Genomic DNA, 22469 nt, shown 5'->3' with positions numbered 1-22469 from the left:
AGATGTTATAGACAACAATGAAGGCATCGCAAACAAATCTGGTGACAGATTCGGCAAAGATATCCAAACCACTGTTTTGTTGTTTCCTCCTTTGGGTTATAACCAATCGTCCATGGAAATACACGCAAGCTGAACACCCTTATACAGCAGATAATTAACAGAGCGAGCTAAAGAACTTACATAATCATCATAACGATCAAACCTTAGCAGTAATTGTCTTGGTGCGATTAAACCGATGATACATCGACATTTAACACCTAAGTGTTTGGGTAGTAAATCTCGTTGCTCATTGAGTTCTGGTGCTCCTGGAGATACTTTCATCACTACTGATTGATGCAAACCTTCCTCCACATCAAACTGTTGTCGTTCTTCTAAGGAAAACATTACAGTTGGCTCTCTATGGATGAACTGGACTGGTTTGAGTTTTGGAGTTGTGCGAGGTATGGGGCCTATTTTTGTTGCGATTTGCTGAGCATATGTGGGTTTTATTGGTGGCTCTCCCACAGCCAAAGGCTGGGGAGAGACGACAGCATCCATGGCTGCTCAAAACGTCACCATATCATTGACGTGAAGAACTGAAAATAACAACAAAATCTGGAAAATTCTGCTTGCTACAATAAATCGCGAAATAGAATTTAAGATCTAGAAAAATAGGTTATGAATTTGAGGATGAAACCAGTTGGGGATTGTTCTCTAAGAGAAGGGGGTTCTTTTAAGACAAATCTTGTGATATTACCTTGCCGGATGCCAGAGTTATGGCCCGGTGAATAGTGACAGAATTACTATTCACCTTCTTCCTAGCCCGGAATAGTAGTTTTGAGGTTTAATTCAGAGTTTTACATGTTAGTTTGATGATTTGATCGCACGAGCAAGTCCTTATGATAATTTTGGACTTGCGTGCATGTTTGGTTTGGAGCCCGAGGGCTCGGTGAGTTTTGGGTAGGCCACGAAGTGTTTTGAACTTAGGAAGTTTCAGATTTTCAACTGCTATGTGTTGCAGGTCTGCAGGCTTCGCAATTGGGAGCTCGCATTTGCGAGAGACCCATCGCAATTGCGATGATGGGCTAGGGCAGGAACCTTCGCATTTGCGAGGCTTATGTTGCAAATGCGACTTCAACAGGGACCGCAAATGCGAACAATTTTTCGCAATTGCGAAGACAGCAGGATTTGGCCTACCTTCGCATTTGCGAAGACTGGGCCGCATTTGCGAGTTCGCATTTGCGAACCTGACTTCGCAAATGCGACATCTGCACCTGTGCAAATTATAACTTAGTCGAAAATCTCTCATTTTTCAAACCCTTTCAAAACCAAAACTCTCTTGGACGATATTTCAAAGACACGTACTCTTCCAAATCGATTGTAAGTAATTTTTAACTTGTTTTTATTAATCTTTAACATCTTTTCTCATAATTTCAACTCAAAATCAAAGGTTTTCATCAGAGAAATTGGGTGATTTGGGTAGAACCTAGGTTTTTCAAATTTTGGGGATTTAGACCTCGATATGAGGTTCGATTTCAAAACAAATTGTATATTTGGGTTCGTGGGGGAAGGAATAATTGGGTTTTGGTTCGAACCTTGGGTTTTGACCATGTGGGCCCGGGGGCAATTTTTGACTTTTTGGGAAAAACTTTAGAAAACCTATTTTCATGCATTTGAATTGATTCATTTAGCACTTATTGATATAATTAAGTAACTTGTGGCTAGATACGAGCGAATTGGTGGTGGAATCAAGAGGTAAAACGATAGTTGAGGCTTGAATTGTGTTCGTGGCATCGAGGTAAGTGTTTGGTCTAACCTTAGCTTGGGGTATTATGAGTCGAGTCTTAATTGCTACGTGTTAACTATGGAGTACGACGTATAGGCTTGGTGACGAGTATCTATACATCGGTGTCAAGCATGCCCGTGAGTCTTGTATTAAAATTTTATGACTCCGTTGTGGTTTATTCGTGCTGCATATGAGAATTATATTATTATTCCCTTGTCGGGATGTTGTTGTGATATTATTGGTCTCTTGCCGGGATGTTATTGTAATATTATTGTTCCCTTGCCGGAATGTTGTTATTATATTATTGTTCCCTTGCTGGGATATTGTTGTTACATTATTGTTCCTTGACGGGATGTTGTTGTTATACTATTGTTCCCTTGCCGAGATTCTTTTATGATTGGTGTTGATAAATGAAATGGGATCAGGTTGCATGCCTGCAACGGTAATAAGTAAAATGGGAGCGGGTTGCACGCCTGCAACGGTAAGATATGAAATGGGAGCAGGTTGCACGCCTGCAACGGTAATATATGAAATGGGAGCGGGTTGCACGCCTACAACGGTAATATTAGAAATGGGAGCGGGTTGCACGCCTGCAATGGTAATATGTGAAATGGGAGCGGGTTGCACGCCTGCAACGGTAATACATGGGTACTTGCTTTTCTTATTTCCTTATCTTTTGCTGGTAATTGATTTATGGCATTCCTTACATTTTTCTACTATTATTCTGTTGTTATCTGTTACTCCCCGCGACATATTTCCCCCGCCCAACTTTAGCTGTAATTTTCTGCTTTTATTTCCGTTGTATATGATTTAACTGCACAGGTTTATTGGGTAGTCTGGTCCTAGCCTCGTCACTACTTCGCTGAGGTTAGGCTAGACACTTACCAGCACATGGGGTCGGTTGTGCTGATACTACACTCTGCACTGTGTGTAGATACTAATACCGGAGCATTTGGACCGTAGTAAGGGTGATGTCTTTAGTCCATTCAGGCGATCCGAGGTAGTCCTGCAGGCGTCCGTGGACCTTGGCGTCTCCTTCTATCTTTTCTCTTTCTGTTTTTACTTATTCAGGGACAGACTTATGTATTTCATTCAGACCTTATTTGTAGTATTCTTAGACAGTCTCTGACTTGTGATACCAAATTCTAGGTAGTATTGTACTTCAAATTATGTAGCAGTGTTTGGTTGAATTATTAAGTTTTTGTCTTCCTCATTTCCGGTTATTTAATTTATTTCGCTGTTTAATAACTTGTTATTTTAAATTGTCGAACATGTTTAATAAAAAGGGTAATGACTTTATAATATTCTGCTTGCCTAGCTTCCAGAGTAGGCGCCATCACGACTCCCGAGGGTGGAAAATCCGGGTCGTGACAAATGCTTAGGCATATGTTGGTATTATTGGGACCCACTTAGGTCATTTCTGTTGTTGAATTATATGTTTAAATTGAAGTTTCGTACTCAGTCATATTTATTCATTTCATATCATATCTCAGTCTCTAGTGCTATTTATTGATACATCATATCATAATTTTTGGGCTTGTTTTATGACATGGTGAGCCTGGGAGACTGGAGAGTTTGATGACTGAGTAAGGGCGAGGGACTGATTGTGAGTGACATTTATGGGATCGATCTACACGCTGCAATAGGTTTTATAGATATATGCCTGGATCTGGCTTATTATAGCGCTTGGGCTGAAGGAGCCCATCCGGAGTCTGTACACACCCGAGTGAACGCACTTAATTTTTATTGAGGGATATACCTTCCCTGAGCATGTATTTTTCCCGAATCATTTATATTTGGGGATGGATCTTCCCCTGGGATTCAATGGCCTTATACAGTACTGAGTGACTGACTGTTAGTTGATATATATTATCAACTAACAGTCAGTCACTCATTACTGTATATATATTTGAGATGGATCTTCCCTGGGTTGGATTGGCCATATATTTGAGCATGTTTCTTGTACCACTATTATTATGTTGTTATGAACTGTTGCTGGCTATTGGTGTTGGACTCTGATCTGTATTCCAGCTCGTCACTACTTACAACCTAAGGTTAGGTTTGTTATTTATTAAGTACATAGGGTCGGTTTTACTCATACTATACTTGTGCACCTAGCGTGCAAATGTTGGATGTTGATGTTGTTGTGTTCGACGAGAGCTAGATTTGAAGATGTACATGCGTTCCGGTTATAGCTACCTTTTGTTCATGGTAGATCTAGACTTATGAAAGATATGTTCATGTATATTTCAAACAAATGATGTACTTTATTTCATACCAGCTTTGTAAATTCTAAATTTTAGACGCCCAAGATTTGTACTACCAATCCTTGGAAATTGTATAAAATTCAGTTATCTCATCTTTGACTCACATCAGTATTATTATATTGTGTTTTATTATTAATTGTCTTACCTAGCGGGTTGGGTTAGGTGCCATCATGATGGTTTGGATTTTGGGTCGTAACAAAAATGAGCTAAGTCCCATTTCCCTCCTCTTTTATCCAGCTGCAGATGTCGCAATTGCGATGTCTTGTTCGCAATTATGAGCATCGCAAATGCGAGACAAGGGTCGCAAATGCGAACGCCGCCATAGAAGCCCAGAAGTTGCAATTGTGACAAAAGCTTCGCAATTGCGAACAGACCCACCTTCGCAAATACGAAAATTACTTTGCAATTGCAAAGATCACTCAAGAGCACACTGAGTCGCAAATGCAACTATGAGATTGCAAATGTGACCTCTAACAGTTTGCAAATGCGAACATGTTCTTAACAATTATGAGACTAACCTAGCCTAGCCCAGCCCATGCTCGCAAATGCGAACAATTCTTCACAAAAGAGAGGCTCGCAATTGCGAGTCAGATCTCGCAAATGCGACATCTGCAACAGAGCACTAGAACTGGTATTGCACCAACAATCCTTATACTAACAAAACTCATCCGAAACATGTCTAAAACTCACCCGAACCACTCAGGCTCCAAACCAAACGTGCACACAAGCATAATAATATCGTACGAACTTGTTCGCATAATCAAATTACCAAAATAACATCTAAATCTACAAATCAACCCTCAAAACAAATGAAATTTCAAAGCAAAACTCAAGAACAACTAGAATCACATCTAAGCATCCGAATCGTGTCAAATCAATTTCGAATTGCACCAAATTTTGCAGACAAGTTTCAAATAGTAATACGGGCCTATTCCAAGTTTCAAAATCAAAATCCGGACCCTTTAGCTATGAAGTCAACTTACCGTTAAACTTTGAAACTTTCCAAACTTTCAAAATACTAGTTTTCGGCAAAATGAGTCAAATCAATCTAAGGACCTCCAATTTCAATTCTGGGAATACGCCCAAGTACAAAATCACGATTTGAACTTACTGAAATTGTCAAAATACCAATCTGAGGTCATTTTTATAAAATATTGACCATGGTCAACCCAAGTTGTTTTGAAAGTCAAAAATTATGATTTTCTTCAAATTTTCCAATAAAAGCCTTTCAACATAATGATACGGACCATGCACGCAAGTCAAGAAACATCAAATGGAGCTAATGGAGGCCCCGTAACACAGAAATAAGGGCTAATACTCAAAATAACCTTTCGGGTCATCACATTCTCCACCTCTAAAACAAATGTTCATCCTCGAACGAACATAAAAAAGTACCTGGAGTGATGAAATGGTAGGGGTATCTACTCCGCATATCGGACTAGGACTCCCACATAGCTGCCTTGATCAGCTGACATTTCCACTGCACTCAAACAGAATGATAACTCTTAGAATAGACACTGGCTCCTCCTCATTAGTCAAATCCTTGTCAAATTGGACTGCTAAAATCTAATGAATGGGACAGATCACCGTGATACTTTTGGAGCATGAAAACATGGAACGCCGGGTGAACTGCAGATAATCTAGGTGTCAATGTAAGCTTGTAGGCCACCTCACCAACTCTCTCAAGGATCTCAAAGGGTCCGATATACCTAGGGCTCAACTTTCCCTTCTTCCTGAACCTCATCACACCCTTCATGGGTGAACCCGGAGCAAAACCCTCTCTCTAATCATGAATGCAACATCATGAGCCCTCCGATCGACATCTCTTTTGCCTAGACTACACCATACAAAGTTAATCCTGAATCATCTTGGCCTTTTCCAAGGCATCTTGAACCAAATCGGTACCCAACAATTGAGCCTCTCCTGGCTCAAACCAACCAACCGGAGAACGACACCATCTCCCATATAAGGCCTCATAAGGATCTATTTGAATACTCGATTAGTTGTTGTTGTTGTACATAAAATTCGCAAAACCCCTGAAATCCATAACACAGGCACGAAACATATCCTCCAATATTTGAATGGTACGCTTGGACTACCAATACGTCTAGGGGTGAAATGTTGTACTCAACTCAACCTATGTGCCTAACTCACACTGTACGACCCTCTAGAAATATGATGTGAACTCCGTGTCCCGATCAGAAATAATGGACATTGGCATACCGTGAAGACAAACAATCTCACGGATATAAATCTCAGTCAGCCACTTTGAAGAATACGTAGCTTCCACTGGAATGAAATGCGCCGAATTGGTCAACCTATCCACAATGACTCATACTGCATCAAATTTCTTCAAAGTCTATGGGGGCCCAACAATGAAATTCATGGTAACTCCCACTTCCACTCGGGAATCTCAAGTTTTAGAAGAAAACTATCTGGCCTCTGATGCTCGAACTTCGCCTGTTGACAGTTCAAACACCGAGCCACATACTCCACTATATCTTTCTTCATTCTTCTTCACCAATAATGCTGCCAAATCATGATACATCTTGGCGGCACCCGTATGAATGGAATACCGCAAACTCTGGGCTTCCTCAAGAATCAACTCACGAAGCCCATCCATATTAGGCACACAAATCTGACCCTGCATCTGCAACACCCCATCTTCTTTAATAGAAACCTTCTTGGCATCGCCGTGCTACATTATGTCCTTATGGAAGAGCAAATGGCGGTTGTCATACTAACATTCTCTGATGCCTCATACAAAAAAGACCGAGAAATCGTACAAGCAAGAACCCGACTAGGCTCCAAAACATCTAAACTCACAAATTGATTGGCCAAGGCCTAAACATCTGATGTTAGCAGTCTCTTACCAACTGGAATATATGCAAGGCTAACCATACTCACAACCTTTCTACTCAAGGCATCAGCCACCACATTGGCCTTCCTATGATGATACAAAATTTAACAGCTCTAACCACCTTTGCCGCCTCAAGTTGAGATCATTTTGCTTAACGTACTGCAGACTCCGATGATCTGTGAATACCTTACATGACACGCCATAGAGGTAATGCCTCCAAATCTTCAATGCATGAATAATCGCTTCCAACTCTAAATCATGAACATGATAATTATTCCAAATGAAACTTCAATTGCCAAGACGTGTATGCAATCACTCTGTCATCCTGCATCAATACTACACCAAGCCCAATATGCGACGCATCACAATACACGGTATAAGATCCCGAGCCCTTAGGCAATACCAACACCGGAGCTATAGTCAAAGTAGTCTTGAGCTTCTGAAAGCTCGACTCACACACATCAGACAACCTGAATTGGGCACCCTTCTGAGTCAATCTAGTCAATTGGGTTGCGATGGATGATAACCCCTCTATGAACTGAGACAATAATAACCCTCCAAACCTAGGAATCGCTGAATATCTGTAGCTTAAGTAGATCTAGGTCAGTTCTAGACTGCCTCACTCTTCTTAGGATCCACTTTAATTCCCTGGCAGATACAACATGTCCCAAAAAGGCAACCGAATCTAACCAAAACTCACACTTTGAAAACTTGGTATTCAACTAACTATCTCTGAAGATCTGAAGTACAATCCGAAGATGCTGCTCATGCTTCTCTTGGATGTGAAAGTAGATCACAATATCATCAATGAAGATGATCATAAAAGAATCCAAATAGGGCTTAAATACCTGATTCATCAAATCCATAAATGATGTTGGGGCATTTTTCAAACCAAATGACATCACTAAGAACTCAAAATGCCCATACCGTGTTCGGAAAGCTATATTAGGGACATCTGATGCCCTAATCTTCAATTGATGGTAACCAGATCTCAAATCAATCTTCGAAAACACTTTGGCACCCTGAAGCTGATCAAATAAGTCATCAATCCTCGGCAATGGATACTTGTTCTTGATAGTGACTTTGTTCAACTACCGATTATCTATACACATCCTTATCGATCCATCTTTCTTTTTTCACAAATAACACTGGCGCACTTCAGGGCGAGACACTAGGTCTAATGCATCCTTTACTAAGAAAATCCTACAACTTCTCCTTCAGTTCCTTCGACTCAAGTGGAGCCATACGGTATGGTGGAATAGAAATGGGCTGAGTCCCCAGATCCAAGTCAATACAATAGTCAATATCTTTTTTTTTTGTGTAAAGAAAAATATTATTAATCTCCAACCAAACCAGAATTACATTCAAATATCTATACAAACTAGAAGAAGTCCTTTTAGTCGCAAAACTTGCTATCTATCTTGTCCTATGTTTCTATTATATATGCTTTCTATCTATTCCCTACTTCTTATCCCTTCTTTCCTAATGTTATGCACACTTAGTATAACTCTACTTTTTTGTTGAATCTGTTTGCACACCATTACTGACCTTGGTACTTTACCATTCCATATTGCATCATTCCTAGCTTGCCATATTTTGTACACCAAAGCTGCCACAACTGTTGTGATCAATTTCCTGCATAGTTTCCCTCTGACATTCCTTATTATCCTTTGCCATATACCATCCAAGATTAAATCATTTGTCCTCAATCCAAGCCATTCATTCAGAAGTTTATAACATTCCTCTGAGAAATGAAATTCAAAGAATAAATGCGGTAAAATTTCTGTACCTTCCCCACATATTCCACAACTTGTGTTTGTACATACTCCAATCTTTTCCAATCTTTCCCTTGTCAATAAACGTTTATGCATTACCAACCAACTTATGAAACTATGCTTTGGAATATTAATAGAATTCCAAATCCATCTAGCCCAAGGCCAGTTATTTATCTCCCATTTCCTCCAAATATACCCTTTTTGGACAGTGTATCTTCCTCCCATTAGTTTCTAGTCATCCACTCTATATCCATCCTTAAACTTTTCTTTCACACTACATATTATCTTCCAGTTCCAACTACAATCTTTTGGAGGTTGGTATTGTTTCCATCTTGACCCTTTAATGTATATATGATCTGCCCATTTCACCCATAGATTATCTGCCTTTTGTGCTATATTCCACACATACTTGGCAATTGCTGCCTCATTCCATATCACACAATCATTTATCCCTAATCCTCTTTTTTCCTTTGGTCGACAAACCATATCCCAAGAAATTAATGGAACTTTGTTTGTCTGTTCCCTCCCATCCCATAGAAAATTTTTTTGTATGCTGCAGTGATTCTTTTTAGCACATCTTTTGGAAGTATGAAGATTGATGACCAGTAAGTATGTACCTGTAATAGCACTGAATTTATTAACTGAACTCTCCAAGCATAAGATAGATTTCTTGAGCTTCATAGTCCATGCCTTTATTCTTGCAGTCATTTTATCAACTAGCTCTTCATAGTCTATGCTTGACAGCTTCTTTGCTGAGATTGGTACTCCCAAGTATTTAAATGGCAGCTTCCCCTTCTGTATCCAGTTACTTAACACAAATCTTGTAATTCCTGCTTTGGCATATTAGCACTAAAGATGTTTGACTTCCCTGCATTTGTACTCAACCCAGAAGCCTTTGAAAATGCTTGCATTCCTCTTAATAGAAGCATTACTGATTGGTAATTCCCTTTTCAAAATAGCAATACATCATTTTCAAAGCACAAATGATTCAGTTTCATCCCTTTACATTTGGTGTGGTACCCAAACTCCTTCATTTACTTTGCTCAGTATTCTTGTCATATACTCCATAGAGATAATAAATAATAGAGGTGAGATTGGATCCCCTTGTTTTAGGCCTCTTTCCCCTTTTATATTACCATACAATCCTCCATTCAGTGCAATGCTATATCTTGTTGTTGTTATGCATGCCATAATCCACTTGATGAACCTTTGAGGAAAGTTCATAGCATGAAGCATTTCTTCCATAAATGTCCATTCTACATAATCATACGCCTTTTTAAGATCAGTTTTTATCAGACAACTTTGAGTTGTATTTTTTCTGTTATACAATCTCACCAGGTCTTGACATATCAGAATATTTTGGACTATAGTTCTGACTGCAACAAAGGCACTCTGGCTCTCAGAAATCAGCTTAGGCAACACTAATCTTAACCTGTTGCACATCATTTTTGATATCACCTTGTACACTGTGTTACATCCTGCTATAGTCCTGTAGGCTCCCACATTTGTAGCATGAGAGCTCTTAGGTATCACCGTTATCACTGTATGGTTCAACACTTTCAGCATTTCTCCTGTTCGAAAGAATTCCAGTACTACAACCATCACATCTTTCCCAACCACATACCAACTATCTTTAAAAAATTTTCTACCATAGCCATCTGGCCCTAGTGATTTATCACCATTGATTGCACATAAGGCTCTTTTAACCTCATTTTCTGTAAATTATGCTTCTAACATTTCCCTTTGTTCTGCTGTTACAATTTGCCCCTGCTTCACAAACTACTATTTACATGCTCCCTTTCCTTATTGCTTGTACCCAGTAATTTGGTGTAAAAATCAATGAAGGGTTTAGCAATTGCATCCATCTTTGTTCTATGAATTCCTTCTGAGTCTGTTATTGAGAAGATTCTATTCATATTCCTTCTTGCCTTCATCATACTATGGAAATACTTAGTATTCAGATCTGCTTGTTCCAGCCATTTCACTTTACTTTTTTGACTCAGAAACTGATTCCTTACTTCCTTCAGTCTCTTATACTTCCTGATTAAGCTTGCTTTTTCCTCTTGCAGTTGCTAGTTCGAAGGCATCTGCTGCAATCTTTGCTGCCATTGCATCAACTCTTCTTGTATTTGATTAGTCTGCTTTTCAATTTGACTAAATCTCTCCCTATTCAGCTGACTTAGTTTACTCTTCAAGCTATTCAATTTCCCTACCAATTTATACATTTTGGTTCCCTTTTTTGTTGTCTTCCATCCTTGTTTAACCTTCTCCATATAGTCTGGTGCCAAACTCCACATATTGAAATATCTGAACATATATTGCTTCTTCTGCTCTCCTACCCAACTTATTATAGCAGGGCAATAATCAAAAGTCCCTTCATTCCTATAATACACCTCTGAATTTGGAAGAGCCAATATCCATTCATTATTCACCAACACCCTACCAATTCTACTATATACTCTATCATCTCCACCATGTTTATTGTTCCATGTAAAGAAAGCCCCTGAAGATTTTATATCCTGCAAGGTACATTCCTCAACACATTGTTTGAACTCTCTTATTTCTGACATTGTAATTGGGCTCCCAATTCTTTCATCTATGCAAAACACAATTAAAATCTCCCATGACTGCCCAAGGTTCTGCCATATGCTCATGAATTTCCTTTATTTCTTCCCATAATTTCCTTCTAAGTGTTGCATCATTGAAACCATGTACTAATGTAACCGCTAATTTCTTCTTTGTGCCTCTATACTGCACTCCACAATGTATAAGCTATTCTATAACTCTATATATAGTTATATCAAACACCATAGATTTCCATAATAGCCAAATTATTCCTCCTTTATGTTGACTAAGGCTTGTATTATGTGACCAACTATTACACAAGTTAAGAGCTGCTCTTTGAGCTTTATCTCTCTTAACCTTAGTCTCTAGAAGGCCAAATAATCCAGCTTAAGAGTTATGTATAAACAGATTCACCTCCTTCTTTCTTTCTGAATTATTTAGCCCTCTGGTGTTCCAGAATCCTATTAAATCCATGCTATGGTGGGCTCCCCCCACCTTTATCATATTGAACCACCATTTTCCCTGTATTTTCAGTCTCCACTATCACTCTCTGCTTCCCTGTCTGACTATTACATGCACCCTCTTCACTACATTGATGTCCTAAAGTGGCAAATACATATCTATTTTTAGAGGTATGTCTTGTTGATACGCTTAAATTACACTTTAAATAAATAGTGTAAGGCGGTTGGTGTCACATATAAAAACCCAACAAGGTTGGGATCAAATCCCATAGGGAATAGGCGTGAAAAAGTTACTCGAGTAGTGTGTTACTTAACTTAAGTTGTAATTCTATTCGGTTAATTATAACAAGAGTATGATATAGTTATGATTTTAAGAAATAACTAATTGTAACGTTGAGAATGTGAATAGTTTGATTAAGGAAACCAAGGTTGTGTCCCTTTCAATGAAGTGTAATGCTATCGGTGTTAATATGATATATTTCTAATGAAAAGTTCTTTAGATAGGAAAATGATTTCTAAATGACTACCTAATATTTTCCAATAGTTGGGTAGTATTTCCTCTTTGTGATTTTTCCAAATATAAAAGAGTTTCTATTAAGAACAATCAATATATGCCAAATAAAACCCACTTATTCCTAAGCAATTCTATTAAACAAGGTTTAAAGCCTTGAGTCTTTGATATTTACTTGTACCAAATTCTAACTCACTTTTCCAGGTAAAGAAAGAATTTAATAGCACTTGTTAATGTTTGCAACCACCAACAATAATTGAAGAATGAGAAATAAATATATAACAACCAACCATTATACATATATTCAATGTTAAACACCCATTAACATAACACCCATTAAGGGTCCACAACCTTAGTATTTAAAGTTAGCTACACATGCTAAAATACAAAAAGATGAGAATATTTAATGCCATAAAGCTTACAAAATGCAAGATTCTTCCTTCAAAAGCTTCCAAAAGAGAGGAATATTAAAGACTTGGATTGTAGCTCAAAAACCAAACAAGATGCCCCCACAAAACCCCAATAAATCTATTTATAGTGGGTCAAAACTCGAGACCAAAATCGGACAAAAATACCCTTTCAGGTCAATTATGCGATCGCATATCTGTCGCATAACAGACATGCGGTCCGCATTCTCGTCATGACCATCGCATCTTCAAACCCTACTTTTCAGGCCTTTATCGCATTCACGCCCTGCGGTCCGCATTGTATATATGCGATCGTATTTATAATCGCATTTTCCACCTTCTGCAACGTTCACAACGAGTTTGCGGTTCATTATGTGGCCTGCAAACCTGTTATGCGATCACATACTGGACCGCATTTCTTGCACTGAACTTTGGCCAACAAACTGTTGGGGTTTGCGATTCCTTTGATCATTATGCGGTCTGTATGTTAGATTTGCGGTCCACATTTCCACATTTGCAATGCATTTTGCTCTTTTCTTATCCTCTTGTGCCTTTTTGATTTCATTTCCATGCTCTTAGGTCCTTGAACCTCATACACTGCAAAAACACTAAAATTACATAAGTATAAAAGATTATTGCATTTAAAACAAGCTAAGCAATTTGTATTAAATGTGCCGAAATTCTCTGGCACATCAACACCCCCAACTTAAACTCTTGCTTGTCCTCCAGCAACTAAAACAACACTATCCTATTCTAGACTCCATCTAAACGATATGAAACAATAGTGAACGTGGACAGTGTTAGTTGTTAGTACTAAAAGCATGCACTTTCGTTTATTTACCCTTCCTGAACCATCATTATTTACAAAGAAACTAATCAACTTGTGAAACTTTGAGCCTCAACCAATTTGACAAAATGTTACCCTCAGCTGAGTGCACTTGCATTTGACTTAAAAACTCAACTTCTGTCAAACCACACAATTCATGTGCCCTCACTAGAAAGAAAGTCCTAAACTCACAATATTTATAATTACAACAAAAGGGACGAATTCACAAATACACTCACTCTCAAAAAGAGTTTCAAGTTTTACAACATACCATACCATAGGCTTGCTCTTATTTTAATTCATCGCTTTATTCTAAGAACGTTCGGTTGGAGATCCCATATGGGCATTTTAAGCTTGTAATGTAGGTTTAGGGAAGGGTTGGATTAGCATTTGGGTACAAGTGACTACATCCTCCTTGAACATTACTCACATTTTTCTTTCTTGTTGCTCTTTGCTTCTTTTCAAACCAAATAACCCTCCTTAGCTCCTAATTTCCCACATTGAAACGCCTTCCATATCTCTCTAATTTTCATCAAGACTCCATATTTATATATATATATATATATATATATATATATATATATATATACACACATACATCTCTCTCTTCTTTTTTTTCTTCTTTTTCTCTTTTTTTACATAGCTTTTGGAGCTTGAATAGTTTCCTATCTCAAGGTATACTTTCCCACACTCACAGTATAACCTGGCCAATTTCCGGCTTGACACCACACCCCCAACTTAGGCTTTTAGCCTCATTCTCAATATTCAAGGAGGGACAGATTCAAAAGAGGAAATTATTTTACAAAAGGGGAAAGGTTTGTAGCGAGGTGGTCAAAGAAAAGGTTAAAGGCTCAAATGGGGTAACTAGTGATAATATCTATACAATAGGTAGCTTGAAAGGCTAACTGGTTTTTCAAAATCACAAAGAATGCCTAAGGTCATTTCTCCAACCAAATGTAGTTATCATCAGCATCGAAAGACCAACCGGCCAAGTTCTAGATGGTATAAGTAAAAACCAGAATTATTTATACGAAGACTCACACACATGGCACATGAACTGTTTGGCTCAACATAGTTTTAGCCCTCGAGTCAACACTTGGCAACTCGAAGCTTCCATCATATTTACATGTATAACTCTAGGTAAGCATAGAGTCAAAGAGTGAGCCTCAAGTTCACACAGTTGATATTATATATATATATATATATATATATATATATATATATATATATATATATATATATATATATATATATATATATATATATATATATATATATTACTGGAAGGGTATAGGCTATTTACATGCTTGAAACTAGTCAATTACACCAAACCGGTCAAAATGTTTCATTCTACTGTCCTGGTTCTACTATTACACCCTTGGAAAAGAACCCGACGAAGAAAAACCAAGGGAATTCATTGATAATTACTATAGATGAACATACCACTATCTACTTGTTTTTGTTTTTTTATAAACAAAGATAACCTATGTACTAAAACCACAAAACACAAATATATTCAGAATCACAACACCTGTATATACAGAAGTTTGCTTATATAACACAAAAAACATGTACAACAGTTGGATTCACAAAAATTTATACAAGGATATCCCACCCCCAACTAAAAAGCATGCATTGTCCCCAATGCATAAGAATGTAAAACAGAGTTTAGGGGCTCCCTGAGGCACACTAAATGCTATGGGAGTCGGAAGCCGGTTGAATGATGGTGGGGTCACCCTCTGATGCTGAAGCTGGGACCGATGAGATCTCGGCCTGAGGAGTGACCTCCACTGATGGAGGAGGGATCTCTGGCTGGCCCGACACTGGAGTTGGGGCTTGTGAGCTGCAAGCCTCACCCGTTGATGGCTGAGTGGTCGATGGATCTACTGGGGAGACCATGTCTACTAGCGAATGTGCTATCACCTGCTGAATTGTTGCTTGTTCTTCATCCTCAACTGTAGGGATAGCAACCTTCTTACCCTTCTCCTGAAGGGACTCATCCTCCTCGGACCATGACTCCTCATCAGTATCTTCCTCATGTGCCTTCCCACCTTCGAACTCTGCAGAGTGTCCGGAATCTTCCTCAGAAGGAATGTCAATACATGCATGGGGAGCTGGAGGCTGGGAATCCCCGATAGTCTAAGGTGCGGTGTCTGTCATCAGTGTGGAGAAGTCAAGATCCAATCAAGCCACTACTGTTTCTGCTCCCTACTCACCTTCCTTGGGAAGGAAGGATGATAGATCGAACTCCAGAGTTTGCATTTTGTGGAGTTCAGTCTTCATGGTGGCTACATCCTCCCGGATCTTTGGTAAGTCACCAACCTTACCCCGATCTATCTTATCAACCCACACCTCAAGCTGCTTCAGGCGATCCCCATAAGATGTTTGTTGTTGTTGGAGGGCCATCACTAAGGGCTGGATAAGAGTCAATGCCTGCTTGATGAGGGCAAGGAGGTTCTTTAAAAGCTGGTCTACCTTAGCATTGGCATGCTGAGCTAAGAGACCAAGCCTCCAAAACTGCTGGCAGTATGGCAGAAGGCTGAGCAATGGTGGACTGAGAGGTGGGTTGTGAAGTGGAAGTGGATGCAACAGTGGCTTGAGGAGGCACATGAGCCTGGGAATCTGTGGGCTCTACATCAGCAGGAACCTGAGTCTGAACCTCTGGGGGAACAACATCTACTTCATCATTAATGCGCGTGATATCAATATCCTTCAGCGCCTTCCTTGTCTTGTCAGTGTGTGGCATGGTGGGGACTTTCACAGCCTTATAGAGGGTTGTGATCAAGCATGGGAATGGAAGTAAAGTGGCTGCCTATTTTTCCTGGATCCCTATCTCTCGAAAGATGAAATCACCCACATCAATTTTGATTCCCGCCATAATGCATGCAATGAGAAGAGCTTTCTCAATACTAATGTCAGTCTCATTTCTGGACGGTATCAATCGAGAGATGACAAAGCTAAGCCAAAATCTGCCCTCTCGTGTGAGATCCTCCTTGAATATTTTGTGCAAAGGGTTAATCCAAGTAGGGGTCCCCTTGGCTATCACTAACGCTATCCAACTACGCTATCCAACTCAGCTGTGCCCGGGATCCAGTTAGGGAAGTAGAATTCATTGATGGTCTCACTGCTGCCAAACACTTGCTTCCCCCAAACCAATAGTGTCACAGAAAACCCTGTTGCGCTTGTGGTGAGCAGTCCTGGAGGTTCCATACGAGACATAACACTCACGGACACGTGTTTCATTATAGTCATCATGCAGCTCAATGAAGCACTCTCATTTTCTTGCTTTGATGTTCTGCCATATGTGGGGGGGTACTACTCCTGCAGCCCATTCAGACTTAAATGCTTTTCTGCCAGGATTTTACGTTTTTTAGCCCTTCTCTGTATAGCTCCCTGGACCTTTCGACCCCAAACCTGAGCTAGAAGTCATCTCCTCTTTTCCTTCTTGCCTCAGCTTGTAGGTTAACTGAGGGAAAGATCTCCTCCTCATCAGACTAGGAGGGAAGTGTAGTAGTAGGGTCCGATCGTGAACGTTTTGCTTGTTATGTTTGACGACTGGTGGAGGCCCTTTTTTGGGCAGAGGCTGTATGTTTCTTGGGAGCCATATTTGCACAGAAATGAACTTTGAGCAACATGGTAGGCAACAATGAAAAATAGTTAGAAAAGAATACAAACAAGTCAAGTATACGACAGGTTATGCGGTCGCATAACCACTATGCGGACAACAAACTCTCTGCCTCTTGAAATGATATAGGTATGCGATGGGTTATGCGATTGCATATCCATTATGCAGTTCACATAACCATCACATACTTATCAAATAACATGCTACAAAACCATTGAAACTGTCTTAGTATGCGGTGACTTTGCGGTCTGCGTATCAATTATGCGATCGCAAAGTCGCCACATTTTGTCATCTTCTTCAGCCACCTAGGGTTCATTTTTGTGGAAACAATACGGACTGCAAATCGATTATGTTGTCCGTAGAAGTCATCGTTCTCAACTTTTGACTTCAACCCTCGACAATGGCGGACCTAGTTTCACTACCCAGCACCCCAAACATAGCTACCTATCCAAGACCCCCCTACATTAGGAACAAATACCCAACTACACAGAGGGAAACAAAAACAAAAATGATAGGAAACAAAAATAGGAGAAACAAAACAAAATTTAAACTAAAGTTTGCAAGGATGAAATCGGGAAAAGAAAAATATACTAGTGACGGATTAATGAGCACAATTGGGAGATGATTTCACAAGTGTTGTCTTACGTTTTTGATTCACTAGCCGTATTGCCTTCTCCTTTCTCTTTTTTCCGTTTTGTTTTGTTTTCTTTCTGATAATTTTTTTGTTCTTTTGTTTTGAAAGTGGTTGGATGCTGAAGAGATGCGAGGGTACTTAGGCCAAAATGTGGTGCACTATGCTATCGCATAATGAAAATGTGGTCTGCGAAGTGCACCTCCTTGCCGCATTCTTACCACCATTTTTTTCCAAACACACTGTCTGGGTTTGCAACCACAATGCGGTCCACATAGTTAAAATGCGACTGCATATGTGTAGCAAACTTCCTATGGTGACTTTTCTTCCCTTTCACATGCAATCTTACCCAGTGTTATGATCTTTTGAATCCCCTGCACTCTAACACACATTTTAAATCGCTCAATTAAATCTATCTAACAAAAATTTAAATTTTAAAGGACAAGAAGGGTGTTACCACACATGGGTTACCTCTCATGAAGCGCTTGATTTAACGTCATGGAACGACGAAGTTGGCATTTCTATGGATTCACTCATTTGTCGGGCATAGACCATCTTTGAGAGCCAACTGCTCCACCAAGTGTTTTCTCCATCTGTGCCCAAGTAGTGCTTGACTCGCTAGCCATTCACTTTGAAGGTTCGGAGCCCATCCTCCGATTCTAGTTCCACAGCTCCAAAAGGAGAGACATTGACCACCTTGAATGGACCGAACCATTTCGATTTGAGCTTGCCCGGAAACAATTTGAGCCTTGAGTTGAAGAGCAAAACCAAGTCACTCGACTTGAACTCCCTTTTCAAGATCTTTTTATCGTGGAAGAACTTCATCCATTCTTTATACACAGCTATAATTTCATATGCATTGAAACGAAATTCCTCTATTTCATTGAGTTGTGTTAACCTCAAATTTGTAGCTTCAGCCCAGTCCAAGTTCAACCTTTTTAGAGCCCACATGGCTTTGTGCTCCAGTTCTATGGGTAGATAACAAGCTTTGCGGAAGACTAACCGATAAAGAGAAGTGCCAATAGGAGTTTTGTACGCCATACGGTACGCCTTCAATACATCATCTAGCTTCCTTGACCAATCGGTCCTGTTTGCATTAACAGTCTTTGCTAGAATGCTCTTTATCTTTCGGTTGGAAACTTCAACTTGGACACTTGATTGGGGATGATAAGGTATGGCCACCTTATGCTTGACGCCAAATTTCTCCAGTAGCCCCGTGAAAGCCTTGTTACAAAAATGAGACCCACCATCACTAAGAATGGCTCTAGGAGTGCCAAACCGAGTGAATATGTTTTTCTTTAAGAATTTGGTCACACTCCTTGCCTCGTTGTTTGGTAAGGCAATTGCTTCAACCCATTTGGACACATAGTCCACAGCCACCAAGATATATTTCATTCCACAAGAACTTACAAGGGACCCATAAAATCAATTCCCCACACGTCGAAGATTTCTATCTCCATCACAAAGTGCATTGGCATTTCATGCCTATTTGAGATTGATCCTTGCCTTTGGCATTGGTCACAAGCCTTGACCATTTGATTGGCATCATGATAAATCGAAGGCTAATAATAACCACATTCAAGCACCTTAGCCGTTCGATTTCCCTCATGGTGACCCCCAATCGGTGAGTCGTGGCATGACTTTAGAAATGACATAATCTCTTCTTCTGGAACACACCTTCTAATGATATTGTCAGCAGAAACACGAAACAAGAATGGTTCTTCCCAATAGTATTGCCGACAATCTCTCAAAAACTTATTCGTTTGATAGGATTCCAATTCATCCGGAATAAGGTCACTAACCAAGTAGTTAGAAATATCGACATACCAAGGAGCAAAAGTGCTAGATAGTACCAATATGTGTTCATCCGGGAAAGCATCGTTTATTTCAAGATCTCCCTTTGGTCTCCCTGCCTCTTCAAGCCTTGATAAATGATCTGCCATTTGATTTTCGGTCCCCTTTCTATCTTTGACTTCGAAGTCAAACTCTTGCAACAACATGACCCATCAAATCAACCTAGGCTTTGCATCCTTCTTTGCCATAAGATAGCGAAAAGCAGTATGATCTGTGTACACTATTACCTTAGATCCTAACAAGTAAGCCCGGAATTTATCAAAGGCATAGACAATGATAAGAAGTTCTTGCTTAGTCACCGTATAATTCATTTGCATTCCATTGAGTGTCTTGCTTGCATAATAGACCAGGTAAAGAACCTTGTTGTGACGTTGGCCCAAAATTGCTCCAATAGCTACACCACTAGCTTCACACACGAGTTCGAATGGAACAGACCAATCGGGTGTGAAAATAATAGGTGCCATGGTGAGCTTTTGCTTCAATTCCTTAAAGTCTTTGAGGCATTTCTCGTCAAACACAAATTTTGCATCTTTCTCAAGGAGTTTGCACATAGGATTTGCAATCTTGGAAAAATCCTTGATGAAACGCCTATAAAATCCGGCATGCCCTAAGAAACTTCAAACACCTTTAACTGAAATAGTTGGAGGAAGCTTGGAAATGATCTCGATCTTTGCCTAGTCAACCTCTCTGCCATGTTTCGAAATTTTATGCCCCAATACAATGCCTTCCTTCACCATGAAATGGCATTTCTCCCAATTGAGCACAAGGTTGATCTCCTCACATCTCTTAAGCACTTGTCTAAGATTGTTGAGACAATGCTCAAAAGAGTCACCTACCACCGAAAAGTCGTCCATGAAAACCTCTAGAAAATCTTCCACCATGTCGGAGAAGAAGGACATCATGCATCTTTGAAAAGTAGCCAGAGCGTTGCACAAACCAAACGGCATCCGGCTAAAGGCAAAAGTTTCATAAGGGCAAGTGAATGTTGTCTTCTCTTGATCCTCCTATGCTATGTTGATTTGGTTGTAACCGGAATATCCATCAAGAAAGCAATAGAATGACCTTCCCGCTAACCGATCAAGCATTTGATCAATAAAATGCATAGGGAAATGGTCTTTGTATGTGGCACTGTTGAGCTTCCGATAATCCATACACACCCTCCATCCGGTCACCGTTCTTTTTGGGATGAGCTCATTTTTATCGTTTTCAATTATGGTCATGCCTCCTTTTTTGGCACACATTGCACCGGGCTCACCCAAGAACTATCGGTAATGGGGTAGACTACCCCGACATCTAACCACTTGATGATTTCTTTCTTTACCACCTCTGGCATGGATGGGTTCAACCATCATTGATGTTCCACACTTGGTTTTGTCTCACTCTCCAATTGGATCTTGTGTTCGCAAATTCTGGTAGGAATCCCTCGGATGTCCACAATTGTCCATCCAATAGCTTGCCTATACTCCTTCAAGACTTCCAACAATTGTTCTACCTACACATCATTCAATAAAGAAGAAATGATTACCGGTAAAGTATCATTTGAGCCAAGAAATTTATACCTCAAGTGTGGTGGAAGTGGTTTGAGCTCTATTTGAGGTGGCTCAATAATAGAAGGCTTTGCGGGAGGAGTGGCTCTATTCTCCAAGTAGAGAGAGAGCTTCGCCGGAGCATAAGTGTAGGACCATTGCATTGACCGATTCCATATATCCTTCCATATCTTCACCATCAAAGTTCACTAAAATAGCCTCAACGCCTCACCAAGGCATTGTTCTTCCATCTTCATTTCAACCGCATCTTCCACTTCATCAACAACATCAATCACCGAGATACTTTCATATTCATGTGGTAGATTCATACCTTTGCTTGCTTGGAATGTGACCTCTTGATCATTCACACAGAACTTGATCTCATTCCGTTCCGAATCCATTAGTGCTCGTCTTGTGGCTAGGAATGGTCTCCCCAAAATGATAGGGATATCATTGTCAACCGCACAATCAAGGATTACGAAATCAGCAGGTAAATGAAACTTTCCCACTTTAACAAGCACATCATCAACAATTCCCACCGGTCTCTTTATGGAACGATGGGCCATTTGAAATCTCATACTTGTGGGTCTTGAAATACCTAACCCTGCTTGCTTGTAAATGGTAAGAGGCATTAATTTGATGCTAGCCCCATTATCACAAAGGGCTCTTGCAAAATCATGTGCCTCAATAGTACAAGGAATGGTGAAAGCTCCCAGGTCTTTTTTTTTGAACGGTGAATGTTGCAATGATGGAACTAACCCGGTGAGTCACATTCACCACTTCATTCTTGGTGGTTCTCTTTGTTGTAATAAAGTCTTTCAAATATATAGCAAAACCCGGCATCTCTTGAAATTCTTCCACAAATGGAATATTCACAGATAATTTCTTGAGAATGTCATAGAACTTTTCGAGTTTGCTATCATCAACCTTCCTAGCAAGTTTTTGAGGGAATGGAGGAGGAGGTTTAGGAGTAGGTGGTAGAGTTTTTGGTGTCTCTTTTACCTTTTCATTTACCTCTTCCTAGTTTTCTTCTTGCACTTTCAATTCTTCCGGAACCTTTTCAACTTCAACAACACCTGGCTCTTCAACCTCAACCTCTTGTTCGGACTCTTCAACTTCACCAACTTGTTCACTCCCTCCTTGTAGTACCTTCCCACTCCGAGTAGTAATTGCCATGACATGAGAATTTGGACCACCCCCACTACCCTTTATGTTCGCAATTGTGTCAGTTGGAAGTGTCCCTTTTTGCTTCGGATTTTTCTCCTATAGAGGTCTCTCATTTGCATCTCCAATTTTTGAATGGACGCAGTATGAGAGCCAACAAGCTTGGTCATATTACTCATAGAAGTGTCAGACTTCTCTTTATTTTGCAATACCCGTTCAAGCATGCTTTCCA

General features: G+C 39.8%; 3 protein-coding genes across 3 annotated transcripts; all 3 read right to left on the bottom strand.

Moving 5' to 3' along the window:
* Positions 1-8346: 8346 nt before the first annotated feature.
* LOC142165899 (uncharacterized) lies at positions 8347-8763 on the bottom strand. Its single transcript, XM_075224286.1, has one exon. The coding sequence runs from the start codon at positions 8761-8763 to the stop codon at positions 8347-8349; it is 417 nt and encodes a 138-aa protein (XP_075080387.1).
* Positions 8764-8898: 135 nt separating this feature from the next.
* Positions 8899-10269, bottom strand: LOC142165898 (uncharacterized). Its single transcript, XM_075224285.1, has 2 exons — positions 9804-10269; positions 8899-9497 (listed from the first exon to the last, which is right to left on the bottom strand). The coding sequence occupies exons 1-2, from the start codon at positions 10267-10269 to the stop codon at positions 8899-8901; spliced, it is 1065 nt and encodes a 354-aa protein (XP_075080386.1).
* An 8042-nt stretch (positions 10270-18311) lies between these two features.
* LOC142165897 (uncharacterized) lies at positions 18312-21273 on the bottom strand. The gene is made up of 4 exons (XM_075224284.1): positions 21107-21273; positions 20272-20498; positions 19775-20154; positions 18312-18917 (listed from the first exon to the last, which is right to left on the bottom strand). The coding sequence occupies exons 1-4, from the start codon at positions 21271-21273 to the stop codon at positions 18312-18314; spliced, it is 1380 nt and encodes a 459-aa protein (XP_075080385.1).
* Between the last annotated feature and the right edge of the window lie 1196 nt (positions 21274-22469).

The sequence above is a fragment of the Nicotiana tabacum genome, chromosome 11 (genome assembly GCF_000715075.1).
Source record: "Nicotiana tabacum cultivar K326 chromosome 11, ASM71507v2, whole genome shotgun sequence".
NCBI classification, from domain to species: Eukaryota; Viridiplantae; Streptophyta; class Magnoliopsida; order Solanales; family Solanaceae; genus Nicotiana; species Nicotiana tabacum.
This window is presented reverse-complemented; position numbering and strand designations above follow the sequence as displayed.